At 44.9% G+C, this 20,732-nt stretch overlaps 1 protein-coding gene across 1 annotated transcript in view; it reads left to right on the plus strand.

Moving 5' to 3' along the window:
* The window catches only part of HSD17B2 (hydroxysteroid 17-beta dehydrogenase 2), a 94,303-nt gene that overhangs the window by 47,452 nt on the left and 26,119 nt on the right, over nt 1-20,732 (plus strand). The window contains exons 2-3 of the mRNA XM_045439861.1: nt 5,690-5,902; nt 12,147-12,332. Coding sequence (XP_045295817.1) covers nt 5,690-5,902; nt 12,147-12,332 — 399 coding nt within the window. The remainder of the gene's footprint in view (nt 1-5,689; nt 5,903-12,146; nt 12,333-20,732) is intronic.

Genomic DNA, 20,732 nt, shown 5'->3' on the forward strand with positions numbered 1-20,732 from the left:
CTTTCTATTTCCTCCTGATTGAGTTTTGGAAGAGTGTGGGTGTTCAGGAATTTGTCCATTTCTTCCAGGTTGTCCAATTTGTTGGCATATAATTTTTCATAGTATTCCCTGATAATTGTTTGTATCTCTGAGGGATTGATTGTAATAATTCCATTTTCATTCATGATTTTATCTATTTGGGTCATCTCCCTTTTCTTTTTGAGAAGCCTGGCTAGAGGTTTGTCAATTTTGTTTTTTTTTTCAAAAAACCAACTCTTGGTTTCGTTGATCTGCTCTACAGTTTTTTTAGACTCTATATTGTTTATTTCTGCTCTGATCTTTATTATTTCTCTTCTTCTGCTGGGTTTAGGCTGCCTTTGCTGTTCTTCTTCTATTTCCTTTAGGTGTGCTGTTAGATTTTCTATTTGGGATTTTTCTTGTTTCTTGAGATAGGCCTGGATTGCAATGTATTTTCCTCTCAGGACTGCCTTCGCTGCGTCCCAAAGCGTTTGGATTGTTGTATTTTCATTTTTGTTTGTTTCCATATATTTTTTAATTTCTTCTCTAATTGCCTGGTTGACCCACTCATTCGTTAGTAGGGTGTTCTTTAACCTCCATGCTTTTGGAGGTTTTCCAGACTTTTTTCTGTGGTTGATTTCAAGCTTCATAGCATTGTGGTCTGAAAGTATGCATGGTATAATTTCAATTCTGGTAAACTTATGAAGGGCTGTTTTGTGACCCAATATATGATCTATCTTGGAGAATGTTCCATGTGCACTCGAGAAGAAAGTATATTCTGTTGCTTTGGGATGCAGAGTTCTAAATTTATCTGTCAAGTCCATCTGATCCAATGTCTCATTCAGGGCCCTTGTTTCTTTATTGACCGTGTGTCTAGATGATCTATCCATTTCTGTAAGTGGGGTGTTAAAGTCCCCTGCAATTACCACATTCTTATCAATAAGGTTGCTTATGTTTATGAGTAGTTGTTTTATATATTTGGGGGCTCCGGTATTTGGCGCATAGACATTTATAATTGTTAGCTCTTCCTGATGGATAGACCCTGTAACTATTATATAGTGTCCTTCTTCATCTCTTGTTACAGCCTTTAATTTAAAGTCTAGTTTGTCTGATATAAGTATGGCTACTCCAGCTTTCTTTTGGCTTCCAGTAGCATGATAAATAGTTCTCCATCCCCTCACTCTCAATCTAAAGGTGTCCTCAGGTCTAAAATGAGTCTCTTGTAGACAGCAAATAGATGGGTCTTGTTTTTTTATCCATTCTGATACCCTATGTCTTTTGGTTGGCACATTTAATCCATTTACATTCAGTGTTATTATAGAAAGATACGGGTTTAGAGTCATTGTGATGTCTGTATGTTTTATGCTTGTAGTGATGTCTCTGGTACTTTGTCTCACAGGGTCCCCCTTAGGATCTCTTGTAGGGCTGGTTTAGTGGTGACAAATTCCTTCAGTTTTTGTTTGTTTGGGAAGACCTTTATCTCTCCTTCTATTCTAAATGACAGACTTGCTGGATAAAGGATTCTCGGCTGCATATTTTTTCTGTCTAGCACACTGAAAATTTCGTGCCAATTCTTTCTGGCCTGCCAAGTTTCAAAAGAGAGATCAGTCACGAGTCTTATAGGTCTCCCTTTATATGTGAGGGCACGTTTACCCCTTGCTGCTTTCAGAATTTTCTCTTTATCCTTGTATTTTGCCAGTTTCACTACGATATGTCGTGCAGAAGATCGATTCAAGTTACGTCTGAAGGGAGTTCTCTGTGCCTCTTGGATTTCAATGCCTTTTTCTTTCCCCAGTTCAGGGAAGTTCTCAGCTATTATTTCTTCAAGTACCCCTTCAGCACCTTTCCCTCTCTCTTCCTCCTCTGGGATACTAATTATGCGTATATTATTTCTTTTTAGTGTATCACTTAGTTCTCTAATTTTCCCCTCATACTCCTGGATTTTTTTTATCTCTCTTTTTCTCAGCTTCCTCTTTTTCCATAACTTTATCTTCTAGTTCACCTATTCTCTCCTCTGCCTCTTCAATCCGAGCTGTGGTGGTTTCCATTTTGTTTTGCATTTCATTTAAAGCGTTTTTCAGCTCCTCGTGACTGTTCCTTAGTCCCTTGATCTCTGTAGCAAGAGATTGTCTGCTGTCCTCTATACTGTTTTCAAGCCCGGCGATTAATTTTATGACTATTATTCTAAATTCGCTTTCTGTTATATTATTTAAATCCTTTTTGATCAGCTCATTAGCTGTTGTTATTTCCTGGAAATTCTTCTGAGGGGAATTCTTCCGCTTGGTCATTTTGGATAGTGCCTGGCATGGTGAGGACCTGCAGGGCACTTCCCCTGTGCTGTGGTGTATAACTGGAGTTGGTGGGCGAAGTCGCAGTCAGACCTGATGTCTGCCCCCGGCCCACCGCTGGGGCCACAGTCAGACTGGTGTGTGCCTTCTCTTCCCCTCTCCTAGGGGCGGGATTCACTGTGGGGTGGTGTGGCCTGTCTGGGCTACTTGCACACTGCCAGGCTTGTGATGCTGGGGATCTGGCGTATTAGCTGGGGTGGGTAGGCGAGGTGCACAGGGGCAGGAGGGGCAGGCTTAGCTCGCTTCTCCTTAGGTGATCCACTTCGGGAGGGGCCCTGTGGCAGCGGGAGGGAGTCAGATCTGCTGCCGGCGGTTTGGCTCCGCAGAAGCATAGAGTTGGGTGTTTGAGAGGAGCGAGGAAGTTCCCTGGCAGGAACTGGTTCTCTCTGGGATTTTGGCTGGGGGATGGGCGGGGGAGATGGCGCTGGCGAGCGCCTTTGTTCCCCACCAAGCTGAGCTCTGTCATCCGGGGGCTCAGCAGCTCTCCCTCCCTTTGTCCTCCAGCCTTCCCGCTTTCCAAGCAGAGCCGTTAACTTATGACCTCCCAGATGCTAAGTCGCGCTTGCTGTCGGAACACAGTCCGTCAGGCCCCTCCGCTTTTGCAAGCCAGACTCCGGGGCTCTGCTTGGCTGGTGAGCCGCCCCTCCGCCCCGGCTCCCTTCCGCCAGTCCGTGGAGCGCGCACCGCCTCACCGCCCTTCCTACCCTCTTCCGTGGGCCTCTCGTCTGCGCTTGGCTCCGGCGACTCCGTTCTGCTAATCCTCTGGCGGTTTTCTGGGTTATTTAGGCAGGTGTAGGTGGAATCTAAGTGATCAGCAGGACGCGCGGTGAGCCCAGCGTCCTCCTACGCCGCCATCTTCCCTCCGGTCCGCAATGCTGTTTTTAAAGGCATTACTTTTAAGCCCAAGATACTTTTTAAAAATGTTTTTAGGGGCGCCTGGGTGGCGCAGTCGGTTGAGCGTCCGACTTCAGCCAGGTCACGATCTCGCGGTCCGTGAGTTCGAGCCCCGCGTCGGGCTCTGGGCTGATGGCTCAGAGCCTGGAGCCTGTTTCCGATTCTGTGTCTCCCTCTCTCTCTGCCCCTCCCCCGTTCATGCTCTGTCTCTCTCTGTCCCAAAAATAAATAAACGTTGAAAAAAAAAATGTTTTTATTTATTTTTGAGAGACAGAGAGATACAGAGTGCTAACGGGGGAGGGGCAGAGAGAGGAAGACAGAATCCGAAGCAGGCTCCAGGCTCTGAGCTGTCAGCACAGAGCCCGACATGGGGCTCAAACCCACAAACCGTGAGATCGTGACCTGAGTCGAAGTGGACGCTCAACCGACTGAGCCACCCAGGCAGCACTCCAAGATGTTTTGTTAAGCAAAATGCTAATTCACCCATTTTGTCCAACCCACCACCCCCCGCCCCTCTGACAACCATCAGTTTGTTCTCTGTATTTATAGGTCTGATTCTGCCTTTTGTTTGTTTATTCATTTGTTTGGTTTTTTAGGTCTCACTTAGGAGTGAAATGACATGGTATTTGTCTTTCTTAGTATGACTGATTTCACTGGGCATCATACCTTCTAGGTCCATCCGTGTTGTCTCAAATGGCAGGATTTCATTCTTTTTTTAGGACTGTATAATATTCTTGTGTGTGTGTGTGTGTGTGTGTGTGTGTGTGTACAAAACACGTTTTCCTTATCCGTTAATCTATTGATGGACACTTAAGTAGCTTCCATTTCTTGGCTGTTATAAACAATGCTGCAATAAAAATAAGGATCCACGTATCCTTACAAAGTAGTGTTTTTGTTTTCTTTGGGTAAATACCCAATAGTGGAATTACTGCATCATATGGTATTTCTATTTTTAATGTTTTGAGCAACCTCCATACTGTTTTCCACAGTGGCTGCACCAACTTGCGTTCATGACAACAGTTCACAAGTGTTCCTTCTTCTCCACATCCTCGCCAACACTTGTTATTTCTTGTCATTTTGATTGTAGCCATTTTAACTGGTGTGAGAGGATATCTCATGGTGGTTTTGACTTGCATTTCCCTGGCACTTAGTGATACTGAACATCTTCTCATGTGTATGTTGGCCATTTGTATGTCTTCTTTGGGAAAATGTCTATTCAGTGCCTCGGCTCATTTTTGAATTAGATTGTTTGATTTTTTTTTTTTTTTTTTGGTGTTGAGTTTGTCCTTTCACTGTCTAATGGTGATCATCCTCTTCCTAGGGACAGTGACACTTCTGTTCAGATTCCAGGAAGGTTTTGTTAGCTTGGAAGTAAGTTGTCTTTTCCGATCACTGACACATTGATCCTTGAGTTAACTGTCAGCGTGCTCTCTGATTTCTCATATTTTCCGGTTCTTAGGTAGATGCCTGACTATAGCCCCTGACTGCTGACAAGAGGGATCTCTCAAGGTTTACAGGAAAGATCACCTGACCCAGCCAGTGTGAAGACTATGTCTCACCTTTAGAGTTCTGGAGGCATATTGACTGTTGGGTGTTTATTCTGCTGTGGCCCAACAGGTGATTTTATGTGCATGTTGCCTTCATTCAGACCTTCAGATATCTATCACTTGTGGGCATAAAACCATTTTTCAAGGGTCCATAATATCCTGCAGACTGGTTTGGATAAACTCCCACCTCAAAGTATGAGGGGCATTTTACATATTATTTGTCATCCATTTATTTCCATAAAGTGCTGCACTTAGAGCCTTCTATCTGGTTTCTGTTGCAACTATCCTTCTAGGGTTGATGTCTATTCAACAACTCGGGAGAAGGCCATCATGGGGGAAAAAGTTCTGAGGAGATGAGCAATGCAGGTGGCTATGAGCCATCATCTTTCATAACCTAGAAGGGACTGGGAAGCTTCTTGTTACTGACTTCTGTCCACAGGGACGCAGGATCTGACATTTTGTTACATCTCTAAAACCCAAAACCAACCCTAAGGTATTAGTTTGTAATGAATTATTCACTGAAGATTTTATGGAGTGATGGAAGCTACATCAAATATGACGCAGCAGAGATTAATAGAAAAATTTCCATGATGTGTCTTTATTTTCCCTCCTAAGTTATGTGGCCACCAGCCACTCCTGGACCATCCCTCCGCCAGAAGTTCCCCTTTCACTTAAGCCCCCACTCCAAATTTTACCTAACTTTTCTTCTTTTTATACAGAGAAATGCATCTGTTTTGGCTTGTCTGTGCATTTTTCCACTTAGCAGATAAAGAAACTTCCTCAAGTGCCACCCTCTCCAGAAAACGTGGACAATCATACCTAGCATGGAATGTTTTCCTCATTAAGTGACTTCTCCTGCCACCTGAGTCTGAGCCCACTTTGTCTTGCCTTCATCCCTTGCAGGTGGTGACTCTGGATTTGGCCATGCTCTGTCCAAATATCTGGATGAGCTTGGCTTCACGGTATTTGTCGGAGTTCTGAATGAAAAGGGACCAGGAGCAGAGGAACTGCGAAGAACCTGCTCCAAGCGCGTCTCCGTGCTCCAGATGGACATCACCAACCCGCAGCAGATAAAAGACGCCCACAGCAAAGTGGTGGAAAAGGTGCAGAACAGAGGTACTGCGACCCACCCCTCCTAGCAAGTGACCCACTCTGGTTCCAGCCTCGAATTACCACTGCCCTCTAGTCCATTCTGGCTGCTGACCACATCTGAGGGTGTGAGCACCTGTCACATGCCACAGCCTCTTGCAGACACAAAGATGGTATGAATGGGTCAGCAGTCCATCCTCACAGAACTTGAATTCTTGAACCCATTTGCCCAACATCTGCTTGGTCACCCTCCCATTACTTACCCTCATGCCCGTGCTTCCCGTTGCTTTCCTCCCACCAATATTAACATGTGTTGGACTTAAGAAAAAAAAAGTAACAATTACTGTCTTCCTTTAGTCACAGCCCTTTTTCTTCCCCTTCCTTCATGGCCAAGCTCTTTGGAACTCTGCTGTCCTGTTTTTAACTTGTTCACCTTCAAACCTGTCTTGGCTTACTGGTCTGGCTGAGCTAATAAGTGTCCTCCTGAACACCTAGCTGTTTATCTCTCTGCACTATTTTATCTTTTAATTAAAAAATTTTTAATCTTTATTTTTGAGAGACAAAGAGAACAAGCATGTGAGCAGGGGATGGGCAGAGAGAGAGAGAGAGAGAGAATTCCAAGCAGGCTCTGCACTGTCAGCATAGAGCCAGACGCAGGGCTCCAACCCACGAACCACGAGATCGTGACCTGGGCTGAAACCAAGAGTCAGAAACTTAACTGACTGAGCCACCCAGGCACCCCCCCCCCAACCTTTGTTTTTTTTTAATTTTAAGAATCCCTTTTACTTAACCCAGTATATCTACAACATTAATATTTCAATATGTAATCAATACAAAGGTTATTAGTGAAGTATTTCACATTTTTTTAACTAAATCTTTGAAATCTGGTGTGTATTTTATACTTACAGCTCAACTCAATTTAGAGGCTAAATTTTCAATGGTTAAAGTGAAATATAGTCCTACCAAAACCACAAAGCTGTATTTATTTTTATTTATTTAATTTAAATCCAAGTTAGTTAGCATAGAGCTGCAGTATTATAAATGTGCTGACCACCCTCCCTTGTCTTGGCTTTGAGATCTCCAGCTTTCCTATTGCTTCCCTAGTTCTCTGATTTGTTGTTGTTGTTGTTGTTGTTGTTGTTGTTGTTGTTTTTGCTTCTCCTGCCTGAACCCCTTCTTCCATCCCCCCATAGAATGTGAATGTTTCTGCGGGCTCCATCCACAAACCTCCCATTCCATGTTTCCTGGGCTAAGCTGTTCTGTCCCTGTGCTACTCAGCTGCATATTATAATCACCTGGTGAGTGTTCGAAAATACCCATGCTTGGGCCCAGGATGGCCTACATAAGTTGGAGGCCCCAGGGCAAAATTAAAATGATGTAAGGCCCCTTGTTTCAAAAATGATGAAGACTTTAAGATGATGCTAGCAGAGAATTGAAACAAGCAGGAAGATCAGAAGCACAGGGCCCTGTGTGACTGCACAGGTGGTACACCCATGATGCCCACCCAGCCTGGGAACCCTTCCCCTAACCAATCAGATGGGTGTCTACAGGCAAGGATTCAGCTGTCCTTCAATAAGGGGGCTGCTACTGTTGCTAGCCTGTTGCTACGAACGTCAGCGGCAAAGAGGATCCCACTCGGGGGTCCCAGGCCTCAGTATATTTGAAAGCTCCCTAGGTGATACTAAGGTTCTGCCAGAGCTGAGATACACTGAGATGTATGCCAGTCACTTCCAAGTGTATTACCAGTCTAGCCCCCTTCTCAACATCTCGACCTATATGTATATAAAACTGTCTGCCTGACATCCCGCCTCCCTTTGTTAACCCCTGACCTCATTATCTTTTCCCCTGTTGCCCGTCTGCAAATGTGCTTACCCTCCTTCATTCCACATCTCAGAAGTTGGCATTGGCACGAAGTCAGTCATCCGAGACAGCAGCCTGGGGGTCACTTAGACCTGCAGCTTGCCCTCAGCCCCTGAATCCTATTTGTCCCGAGCCCTTTAGTTCTACCTCCTAGATCTTCCTCAGCCCAGCCCTATTCTCTCATCTCCAGGCGGTGAGGCTTGGCAAGGCTTCACCTTCCACCTGGGCCCCCACGATCTTCCTTGCGATGGGGCTCCCTCCCCATTACTCTCCAAATGGGCAGTGATCTTTACAATGTGCGCCTTGTAACACCACCCATCTCTTATAGACCCTTGGACATACAGGGCCTCCGTGTCCTGGGTCTCTCCCATGAGCCAGGCCTGTGGGAGGTGTCTTGCTCAGTCTCACTGAATGGTTCAGTGGGTCTCTATCTGCCACGAAATACAATCTAAACCCCTTCACAAGAATTTGAAAGCTCTCAGGATAATGGCCGCTGACAAACCCTTCATCTGCAATACCTATTGGCCCACTCGGTAAATTCTGATCAGTTTCCAGAGTAGAATATGTGAAATGTGCCGTATCTTTGTACATGCAGCTTCCTCTTACCAAAATGTCCCTCTTGCCTCTACTCCCTTTTTCTAAGACTCTTGATTTGCCCAACTGCAGACTCTACTCCCACAGGAGGCCTGGCTCAAACCTAACATCTCGCGCATGATCTTCCTGTTGATCCAAGTGACACCATTCACTTTCTCTTCTGGACGCTCACTTGTTATACCTTGCACACACCTGCATTATTGATTATAAATATCTGTCCATCTCCTGCTCCTCACCACCAGGTTCCTTGAGAATCACAACCACGTTCCCAGGAGGATTCGTTCAGACACCAGTGGCACAAACCCAGGTTGAAATTGCTAACGTATAAAGGAATGTATGTGCGTCATTGAAATGACAGGTTAGCTTCAGGCATGTTGGATCCTTAAACAATGTCATCAGGGCTCAGTCTCTGTTTCTTACCCTGCTCTCTCCCTGGTTGGCTTCACGTTGGGGCTTTGCATGGAGGCCTCAAGCACTTGCAGCTTCTATCCTCTTTACTGCTGACATTTTCAGCATAAAAAGAGTAATATTATCTGCTTCGTTTGGCAGTTGAAGATGTAGTTATATAGGAAGCACTTAGAAGAGTGCCTGACATGAGGAAGGCATTCAGTATGGGCTCCTGTTTTCCATTCATTCAACACTAAGCACAGTCCCGGGCATATAATAAATATTCAGCAAACATCTAAGAAGTGAGAGGAGGAAAGAAAAATAGACTTTTTGTTATTAGGGATTAATTTTCAGCAAGTTTAGCAATGTGTGGTCGTTTTCTAGAAAAGTAGTCTTCCTGGCCTGCTCTTTTGTGCTCTTAGAGATTTGAGCTTGTCCCTCTTAAGAAAGGGACTTCATGGCGTCTTATTCAATAAGATATTCGATACAGACCCCTCTAGTGAGGCCCAGAGGGGCAGTATTAACCATACTGAAGGATAAAGCAATGGGCTATAGATATGGAAATACTACACCAGCATCCAGGGATGCTGAAGGGGTGTGGGGGAATACACTTCCCAATGAGCGAGCCCATGCTATTTTGTGGCCAGAATTCTGGAGAGCCACCCTCTTCTGAGGCAGAATTATCAATATGCCTTCTGTCCGCTTTCCTTGAGGTCTCTCTCAACCTCAGCCTCTCGACTCAAAGAGGAAGTGAAGTAGTGAAACACAGAATTTAAAATCACCAAGAAGGAGGTTTCCTGAAGAACCCTCTGGGACCTGTAGACAAACGAGAAAATGTCAGCTCCTGTAAGAGAGCTGTCACTGTGCTGTGTTCCTACACAGCACATTATTATATAAGTAAATATTACTTATTTTAAAGTTAATACGACCCATAGGTATAGTGGGCTTATCAGCCATCTTAAAATTCTATGGCAGGAGTTGGCAAACTATGGCCCTGTTCTGTTTTGTTTTCTGTTTTATTTTGAAAAAATTGTAGATTCATAGGAAGTTGCAAATAAATGTCAGGCAGAGCCTGCGTGTGTTTTGCCAAGCCTCTCCCAGTGTTAACATCTTACATAACTACAGTACAATATCAAAACCAGGAAATTGGCATTGGTGTAAGCCACAGAGCTTGTATTTCACCAGCTATACATATAAGCATGTGTGTGTGCACGCGCACACATGCGTGTGTAGCTTTGTACAAGAGCATCACAATCAAAACACAGAACTATTCCATCACCACCAGGCTCTCTCATGCCACGTTTTTAGAGCCATATTCTCATCTGTTACTCCTGGCGCTCGCAAATCTGTTCTCTCTCTAACTTTGTCATTGAAAGAACATTACATAGATCTGCCACCTGTTTTTGTACAGCCTCTGAGCTAAGGAAGGTTTTTATAGTTTTAAATGGTTGAACAAATCAGAAGAAGAAGATTATTTTGACAAATGAAAATGATACGGAATTCAAATGTCAATGTCCATAAATGCAGCTTTAGTGTGGCCCTGCTCCCATTCATTTACAGATGAAGTCTGCGTCTGCTCTTGCCCTTACCCTATAGCATAGCTGAAACGGTAGTGCTCACACAGAACTGTTCACTATCTGGCCTTTTTTAGAAAAAGTTTGGCGACCCCAATTCTAGTGCCTTCTCAAGCCGCTGCGTGTTGCCTGTCCAAGGTGTACATCAGGCTGAATGAATTCAGCAGAGGCGTCCCCTCCACCATCACCATCCTCATAATAGCTGTTGAGCTCTTACTACGTCAGGCATCATCTCAAGTAGGGCTCCCAATCACGACTGTGTATAAATATCAGACCCCCAGCTCAGGTGTGTGAGAAATGTAGCATTATTTTCTGCGACTCAACTCTGTATTTGAGCCATCTCTCTGCCATGTGGCAAAAACCATTTCAATTGGAACTTCACCTCGTTTCCCCAGGGTAGCATCTAAATTCCTGGGGAGGAGACATTTCTTCTTTGATTGTCAATGCTTCACGCTGACCCCTGCTGAGGCGTCCGACCATCTGTCCAGTCCTTGCACAAGTTGGCTGCCACTTACCTTCTTGATGCCATCCAAAAGGCACCATTAGGGCTGGACTTCCTGCCATTTGTGTCTCTGAGGCTCCTTCGACTTCTCTACGTAACACAGGTTCTCACACTTGAGATCACTTGGACGGTATGGTCTGTCACCAGAAGCTGAGCTTCAACAACAACTTCTGCTTGCTAGTTTCTGATCTAGCAGGGCTGAAGTGGGGTTCCAGAATCTGCATTTCTAACAAGTTCCCATTTGTGCTGGACCACATCTTGAGAGCCACTGTTGTAAACCAGGCTGAGGCTCAGGGAACTCAGAGAATAAACATACCCCAGGTTCTGTCACCTCTGTTTCTCCCAGGTAAAGAGGAACCAGGTCACTCACTTCTGCTATAGAGCCCACCTCCTAAAAGACATTTGGACTTTTTGGATTACCTCTTTCCCACCATTTAGGGCAGTGGTTCCCAAGCTTGCTTGTACATTGGAATCCCCAGGGGAATTTTTGAAACTATCAGTGTCAGGGCCCCTTCTCTTCCCTATCCCAGAATTTCTGATGTAATTGGCTGGCATGTGGCTGGACACTGGGGTTTTAAAAAGGGCTCCCCCCACCCCCAGGTGATCCTAAGGTGCAGTCAAGGTTGCAAACCACCACTTGGGAACAGGGCTTCTCCAAGTGTGGTCCAGACCTGCATCAGCCCCACCTGGGAGGTCGTTAGAAATGTAGATTCTCAAGCTCCATCCCAGACACCCCCAAATGGGATTCCCTGGAGGTGGGCCCAGCAGTCTGTTCGTACAAGCCCTCTGGGTGGTTCTGATGCAATCAATAGGATTAGGTTGGGTAGGGAAGGGACTAGGGCTCAGAGATTCTGCCATCTTTTTAGCTCTCGACACTTCTCTAGCTGTCTCATTTCCCTGGATCAGGGGATCTCTTCTAGTTTAGGGAAAAGGGAAGACAGGCTTCTCTATCATCCCGCATGGTCCTAAGGATCTTCTACTGTCTCTACACACTCCTTTGAGGGAGAAACATGAGGCAGGCCCTTATTACTATCCCCCTTGCTGCTGCTTCCCTCTGCGGATACAGCAAATATCTAGCTGCTTGGATGTAGGAAAGTGTTAGAAGGAGAAGGAAATACCTCCAAAAAACCATTGCTTAATATTGCAAATCTACTCACTACACAACCCCCCCTCCCCCGCCCCCACCCCAAAGGAGGTGGTTTTAGGTATTCAAGGAGACTGAGGTCTGAGTTTGAGTGATCTGCCTGGATCCTAAACCTGAAAGGGGACTTTTAGACTCTGGAGCTTTAAGTGTTAAAAATCCTCCTGCTCTCCAGCATCATGAGACATCAAACTCATTCCTTTCTGTCCTCAGGACTGTGGGCTGTGGTCAACAATGCTGGGATCATTGGCTTACCAGCGGACGGGGAGCTCATTCCTATGACTAACTACAAACAATGCATGGCCGTGAACTTCTTTGGGGCAGTGGAGGTCACAAAGGCATTTTTGCCTCTTCTTAGGAAATCCAAGGGGAGGCTGGTGAACATCAGCAGCATGGCAGGTGAGTTGGCCTTTCCCCACAAGGTTGTACGGTGCCTGTTGTGCAAGATGTGGCTTGTTGCATTCTTTGTGGACCAAAGAAGAAAGCAGGACAGGCTTCTGCAGGGCTGGGTGGAGATTAGTCAAATTGTATGTTTACCGTTCACCTTAATACAATAAAACCTTCCCTTTCAAATCCTTTCATGTACAAACGCTTACCTCTTACGTCATCTACTCATTACTGGGGATTTACGGTTTACATATCTTCATAACACATAAGCTTCCTAGATTTGGACAGGAAACCCGGCATACAGATACTGGTAATATGTTTTGAACTGGGCACATTCGTAAGATGAGTAGGCAAATGTCCCCACTGTTGGCACTGATGGAGCTCCACATCTCTGTTGGCTGCCCAATGGTGTTTTCCATAAGATCCTTCCCAATATTTGGCAATCTCAAGGCAGTTGGGTCAGGGTGTGACATTTGATGACTCACTTTTTTTCCATTTCAAAGAACAGATAGTCAACAACTTGAGTCCAGGGTTTAACAAACTCCCTTTCATAAACAAGCCCATGTATGTGTTATCACATCCTTTCTTCTAGGACAGGCATTTTCTTTCCTTTCCTTTCCTTCTCTTCTTTCCTTCTTCCTCTTTCTTTCTTTCTCTTTCTTTCCTTTCTTTCTTTCTTTCTTTCTTTCTTCTTTCTTTCTTTCTTTCTTTCTTTCTCTTTCTACCCCCCCCTCTCTTTTTTTTTTAAAGTAGGCTCCACACTCAGCTCAGAGCCCAACACAGGGGTTGAACTCATGACCCTGAGACTGAGACCGGAGCTGAGATCAAGAGCTCAACACTAAACCAACTGAGCCACCCAGGCGCCTAGAACAGTCATTTTCAAACTGGGGTTCCTTAGATCCTGACTTGGCTTTGGAAACGTCCATGGGGTTGTCTTTCGGGCCACTGCATGAGTAAAAGGGAAGCCAAGGGGGTGGGGGCTTGGACTTTAGGATCCTGCCTTCAAAGAGAGGAACACCACTACTCTTCACTGTTTTATCAGTTGGTTCCAAACAAGATTTTTTTTTTTTAAATGAAGGATCCACTAATTATTTTATTTCATTTATTTGGTTTTTGGGGTGAGGTTCTTTGTATAGACTAGGCAATTATCACTGTTCATCATATTTCCTTCCTACCTTTAACTCAGCAACTTCCTTGAACTTAACTACGTGAGTGTGGGTTACTAAGTTGGTGATTGGCCTGAGGAGAAAGGAAGCAAAGAAGGGAGGAAGAACAAGAAGGAGAGAGGGAGGAGAAAGAGAATGGGGAAAGAAAGAAAGGCTAAGGTGGTTAACAGAAATGAGTATTATATTTTAACTTGTATGAGAATCCTGAAATAGTTCCAATTTCTTGCTACCTCGCTAAGTGAACAAATCCTGGGAAAACACATTTGCAACATTTCAGCCTTATCTTTCTTCTGAACTTAGCCTTCAAAATTTTTACCTCTGTGGAAACCTCGCCTTTTTCAGCTCCCTGGCACAGCCTGGTACCTCTGAAAAATTCTCACACACTCCTTGCCTCGCTCATTAAACAAATATTTACTGAAATAACTGATCATTGCCTGCTTCTTGGCACACTTGACAAACTTTTCTCTTTTCTCTCTTTGCCTTCAACTTTGAGCAGCTCATTCATTAAGAAGACTGTACTTTAGTTATCGCTAATAGGCACACTACCTGCTATGGGCACAGGGTCTGGCATGTAGGATCTCAACTAATAAATGAAGAAATCCAAGTGTGAGAATGAATGAAAAATGGGTGGATGAATGAGGGAATGAAGAATTTACAATACAGAACATGCCTGTTCCTGCAACTTCAAGTTGGCTTCTAATGCTTTTTCTTTTTTATTTTATTTTTTTAACGTTTATTTTTGAGACAGAGAGAGACAGAGCATGAATGCAGGAGGGTCAGAGAGAGAGGGGGACACAGAATCTGAAACAGGCTCCAGGCTCTGAGCTGTCAGCACAGAGCCCGACGCGGGGCTTGAACTCACGGACGTGAGATCATGACCTGGGCTGAAGTCGGATGCTCAACCGACTGAGCCACCCAGGCGCCCCTGCTTTTTCTAAACCAAGGCTTCGTACTCTCTTCTGTTTCCATTGGAGGGACACTTGAGAGTTTAAAAAAATAAATCACAATACCTTCACTCTTATTCTTACGGTGGATGTGCAAATTCTTTACATCTAGCCTTACTATTTCCATTCTATCATCATCGCCAAGTCAACACATCTGAAACCAAAGTTGTCATCGGCAATTCAAAGTTTTCTCCCCTTCTTTTGGTTTTTCTCCTGGTCTTTAAAATTTCAGAGCTTTGAGATTTCTTTTCTTTTTTTTTTTTTTAAGTTTATTTATTTATTTTGAGAGAGAGAGAAAGAGAGCAGGAGAGGGGCAGAGAGAGAATTTCAAGCAGGCCCTGCACTGTTAGTACAGAGCCTGGTGTGGGGCTTGAACTCACAAACCATGAGATTATGCCCGGAGCCAAAATCAAGAGTCAGATGCTTAACCGACGGGCCTACCCAGATGTCCCTAAAATTTCTTTTATTTGTTTCTCCCTTTGCCTTTCCCTCCTTTCTCCCATCCAATCAGTCACCAAGATGTATGGAGTCTTACTTCATCACATTCAGCTTTAAATCCTTAAGTCCCAAAGAAACTCTAGAATGAAGTTCATCTGTAGGACACAGAAGACACCTGAGGTATTTTATAAAGTTGTTAAGGCAGTGGCAAGAAATCAAAACAGATGGCAAGCATATGTACCTTATAGGGCAGGTGTTTGTAAAAAGATAGGAGCAAAACTCTTAAATGATGCTTGTAGTTTCCTCCAGTGAGGAAGAGCAGAGAAATTCAGCAGAAAACAAAATAAGGAAATCCCTTGCATTTGGCTGACAAGAGTTTTACAAAACAATGGAAAATATTTTGAGCAGGGGGGTAAGGAGCTAGAATGTAACACAGGATCAGGAGAGTCAAAGCAAGTGTAAAACACAATATGTAACCAAACAATCCATTGAAATTAGCATCCAATGTGATGTCAATTTGATGTGTCTCTTGGCAAAGTTAATATAAAAGCAGTTTTGGAAAACGTGCTTATCTAGGAATTCCTTCCTGGTCTTTTTCTCATTTTGAAGTAGGAGTCATGGAGAGAGAGAGAGACAGGCAATCAGTCACTAATGAATGTTCTCCAAAGGAGCTCACTGTAGCCCTGGCCCATCAGGTTGTCATGAGCCTGGTATCCATGCCACCTTCTGCATGACAAGAATTTCACTGGGGTAGATTTATCATGGAAGTTTACATCAGCCAGGAGGGGCTGGGCTGGAATTGATAACTCTGTTCCAGTAATCCAGTGCAGCATAGCAAATAACCCCAAATAAAGTGTCTCAGGCTGGTATGAGTAGGTAACTAGTTTGGTGCGTAGGTGGATCAGTTAGGTAAGCATCCAACTTTGGCTCAGGTCATGATCTCATGGTTCGTGGCTTCAAGCCCCACGTCGATTTCTGTGCTGACAGCTCAGAGTCTGGAGCCTGCTTGGGATTCTGTGTCTCCCTCTCTCTCTCCGCCCCTCTCCTGCTTGCACTCTGTCTCTCTCTCTCTAAAAAATAAACAAATATTAAAAGAAAAGAAGAATAATCGTTCCTCAAATGCATGCACATCCTAATTCCTGGAACCTGGAATATGTGACTTTACCTGGCAAAGGTGCCTTGCAGGTATGATTGAGTAAAAGAGCTAGAAATGCCAAGATTATCCTGCATTATCTAGATGGTTCAGACACAAGAGTCCTTATAAGGGGGAAGCAGGAGAGTCACAGTCAGAGGTGGAGGAAGGGACCAGGAGCCAAGGAATGCAGGAGGCTTCTAGAAGTGGAAAAAGTCAGAGGAACTGATGATTCTCCCTTGGAGACTCCAGAGGAACACAGCCTTGTTGACACCTTCATTTTAGCCCAGTGAAACCTCTGACTTTCAAAACTGTAAGCTAATACATTTTTATTGTTTAAGCCACTAGGTTTGTGGGAATTTGCCGTTAGAAGCAGTAGGAAAGTACACCTGGGTTGATATCAGGTGAAATACCTCTGGGCCCATCCAGTCTCTTCAAAGATGGATGGAGGTCCATCGACACTTCTCCACTGCCTTTCCCACCCTAGCCGGGGAGAGGGGGCTGTGGTGGTGGTGAAGGGAGAGACTGTAGGGCTGACCTTCTAATACCCAACATAGGCTTTCCATTTCAAGGCTCACTCTGCCCCAGGCCTCCCAAGCACTCCTGGAGGAGATCTTTCATTAGTTTTAAGTCCCAGACAGATATCCTTCCTAGCAAGGCATTAATTCTTTTTTTTTTTTTGTTTAATTTCCACTTTATTTGGCCAATATGTTCAATTCCAATATTGCGGTAGAAACGCCTGAAGAACTGTCAACATTTCATTCAGTTGAAGCAACAAGGCACCAATTCTTGCCGCAGTGATAAGTGCACGTTTTACAATCCCAGTTTGGCTCTTTCTATATGTCAAACTTTAATTATTTCTGATTAACAACTTAGCACATGTACCTAATTTCCTATTCCAAACATTTTACTTTTCTCTGAACCTGAATACCCATTCCTTCCACCCTTCTGCAACCCAGGGCCCTGTGGACAGCTTTCACTCCTCATCCTTCATACCATGTTGAGTCAACACAGCATTTTATTGCATTCCCCCCAAAGCAAAGCCAAGTTCAGATTGGCTCAGATCTTCAGAACAGATTTCATTAAAGATTTTGTGCAAAGATGGAAGAAAGGACAATACCCTATACAACAAGACTCGTTTTAACGGAAACACTTAGAAATGCTCTGTTCTCCTTCCAAAGAATTTCAGCAGGCCGGAGCTCCCCCGCTCTCTCTTTCCTCCTAGTTTTTTTTTTTTTTTTTAATTTTTTTTTCAACGTTTATTTATTTTGGGACAGAGAGAGACAGAGCATGAACGGGGGGGGGGGGGGGGGGCAGAGAGAGAGGGAGACACAGAATCGTTAACAGGCTCCAGGCTCTGAGCCATCAGCCCAGAGCCTGACGCGGGGCTCGAACTCACGGACCGCGAGATCGTTACCTGGCTGAAGTCGGACGCTTAACCGACTGCGCCACCCAGGCGCCCCTTTCCTCCTAGTTTTAAGGTTCATCCATGTTGTAGCATGCATCAGAACTCCATTCCTATTTTTTTTATCTATTTATTTAGATTTTATTTTTAAGTAATGTCTATACCCAAGGTGGGGCTCTAAGTCACAACCCAGAGATGAAGAGTCTCATGCTCCTCTAACTGAGCCAGCCAGGCACAGGTTGCCCCTGAACTCCATTCCTTTCTAAAGCTGAGTAATTTCCCACTGTATGGGTAGACCATATTTTGTTTATCCATTTATGAGTTGATGGACATTGGGTTGTTCCCACTTTTTGCTATAGTGAGTAACATTGCATTGAACCTTCAAGTGTTTGTGTGCACACTGAAAACTCTGTGTGAGGGGCACCTGGGTGGCTCAGTCGGTTGGGCAGCCGACTTCGGCTCAGGTCATGATCTCACAACTTGTGGGTTCGAGCCCGGCGTCGGGCTCTGTGCTGACAGCTCAGAGCCTGAAGCCTGCTTTGGATTCTGTGTCTCCTTCTCTTTCTTTCTCTCTCTCACAAGAATAAACATTAAAAAAAATTTTTTTTTTTAAACAAACAATTGCATGTTTTTTGGGGCACCTGGCTGGCTCAGTCAGAAGAGCAAATGATTCTTGATCTCAAGGTCGTGAGTTCGAACCCCACCATGGGTGTGGAGCCTACTTAGAAACAATTTTTTGGGGGGCACCTGGGTGGCTCAGTCGGTTGGGCAGCTGACTTCAGCTCAGGTCATGATCTCGCAGTCCGTGAGTTCGAGCCCCGCGTTGGGCTCCGTGCTGACAGCTCAGAGCCTGGAGACTGTTTCGGATTCTGTGTCTCCCTCTCTCTGACCCTCCCCCGTTCATGCTCTGTCTCTCTCTGTCTCAAAAATAAATAAACGTTAAAAAAAAAAATTAAAAAAAAAAAAGAAAGAAAACTGTGTCAAAGTTAGCTGTATCACTTTCCACGACCTTGGGTAAGTAGGTTAAACTCTCTGCACTTTTGATTTTTTTTTTTATCTTCTAAAGAGGTGTTAACGAGGATAATAATTGAACCTACCTCACAGGATAGTTGTGACCTTTAGAACTAATTCAGTACCTTTAGAACTAATGTTAAAGTACTAAATTAGTACTAAAGTACTAAGTAGTACTAATTGAACCTACCTCACAGTATAGTTGTGACCTTTAGAACTAATTAAGTACCTTCAGAACTAATGTTAAAGTACTCAGAACAGTGCCTGGTATAGAGTAGATGGCCAATAAATATTAACGGCTGTTACAAAGCATTCATTATACTTCAAGCATTTGTTGGGTACTATCAGATCTGTGATCCCAAGAACCCTGCCAAGTATTAGTATCCCCATTTCGGAGTTGTGAAAACTGAGGTTCAGAAGAGTTATGTGACTGGCCCTCCAGTTAGAACTGGAATTTGAACTTTGGCTCCACTTTCTGATTCACCAAGCCACAGCCTCCCCTTTTGACTCAGCTGGTTCTCATGTGTTCCCACCATGCCAACCACAAGGCCAAGAGCCTTAAGAGCTTGTCCCAAAGCTGTCACCTCCACCATTTTCCTCTTCCTGTTAACCCCACTACCATGTGCTTACACCAACCTTACCCCCATTCCCAGGTGGGAATAAGGTCAACCTACATCTAGTGTTTATTTATATATTTTGAGAGAGAGAGAACAAGAGTGTGAGTGGGGGAGGGCAGAGAGGGGGAGGGGCAGAGAGACAGGGAGACAGAATCCCAAGCAGGTTCCATACTGTCAGCACAGAGCCTGACGCGGGGCTCAAACCCACGAACCATGAGATCATGACCTGAGCCAAAACTGAGAGTCAGATGCTTAACTGACTGGAGCCACTCAGGTGCCCCATTCTACATCTAAATCCATTCCTATGGATGGGAAGTTATAGGACTGGGGTAGGGAGGAAACACAGCTTCTTTAACATCTTTTCCAGGGGATCAGGGAAGAGTCCACCACGTGGTGAATACACCCTCCTCTCCCTCATCTCCCATCGCCAAAGAAAGAACAAGAAACAGAAGGGGTGCAAGAGATACCACATAGCTCTACAGATAGAATCAGGTTTCAAAAGGAAGAGGAAGCCAGACAAACTAGAATGGAGACAAACTACCCAGGTTTGGAAACTGTCTTTACCACCGACAACTTAGTGACCCAGAACAAAGTCCTGAACCTCTGGGCTGCAGCTTCCTCATGGGACTTTGGGGATAAGAATAACCACTTCTTCTGAGGGCCCTGCTAAGACAATGTGCAGGGACACGTGCTTAAGCAGCAGCCTCGCACCGGACAGGTGGCAGACTTGAGGGGCCTCTCTGAGGCTGGCCGTGGTTGTGCCTGTACATGGCTTTTTACCCTGACAGCCACTGGCATCGCCAGCCCTGACTGTGACACTGAGTTACCTTCCATCCGGCCCGCTGCCTGTCCCATCCAGTCCCACACACTGGCCCCCGGGGGCACATCACCCCCACAGGTCATTACTTCCACATCCGACCACACCTGCTCTAGGAGAAACCTAACCCTGTAATCGTGTTTATCATCCCTCTCACAGAAACAGAATAGCTCTTTAATCCCTGCAAGGCAGTTGGATAAATATTTAACCAAGTATTAGAGGAATTGGGAGGCAGCTCTGATTGATTGTACAAAGGGCAGTTGAAAAATCTTTGTTTGAGAGTTCTGAGAGCTTTTTGTGGCCAGTTTTGCCCTTAAATTGCAGAGTAAACAGTTGCAGGCTATGCTTGAAGAAGTACGGTTGAAAACAAACCTTATAAAACAACTCTGACCCCAGGGATGTTCAGCCAGTTGTGGTTTGCATCCTGCTCTTCTATTTACCTGTTGGGTAATTGCAGACAGGTCACCCCACTTTTCTACGAGTCTGAGTCGATTTTATCATCGGTCCACAACAGAGTGATGCAGCATGTTTCTTGGGTGATGCCTGAGTCTGGGGCAACATATCTCAGCCTCAAATTATTGGTATTTGAGGGGAGGCGAATTCTTTCTGTGTAGGACTGTCTGATGTCCCGCGGGATATTTAGCAGCGTCTGTGTTCTCGACCCAGTAGTTGCAAGCGGCACCCACCTCCGGTGATGACAACTCTTCAGATGTTGCCACATGGGGCGGGGGGAGGGCAGGAGGGGAGCATGTGTACATGTGTGCGTGAGTGCACACGTGTGCAAAATTGCCCCCAGTAGAGAACCTCTGGTCTTGGCTGTAGATTTCAATGCATTTGTGCGTTCTGAGTGCTTAGCCCAGCTACAGGTGCAGAGAAAGCACA

This window comes from Leopardus geoffroyi, chromosome E2 (genome assembly GCF_018350155.1).
Source record: "Leopardus geoffroyi isolate Oge1 chromosome E2, O.geoffroyi_Oge1_pat1.0, whole genome shotgun sequence".
NCBI lineage: Eukaryota > Metazoa > Chordata > Mammalia > Carnivora > Felidae > Leopardus > Leopardus geoffroyi.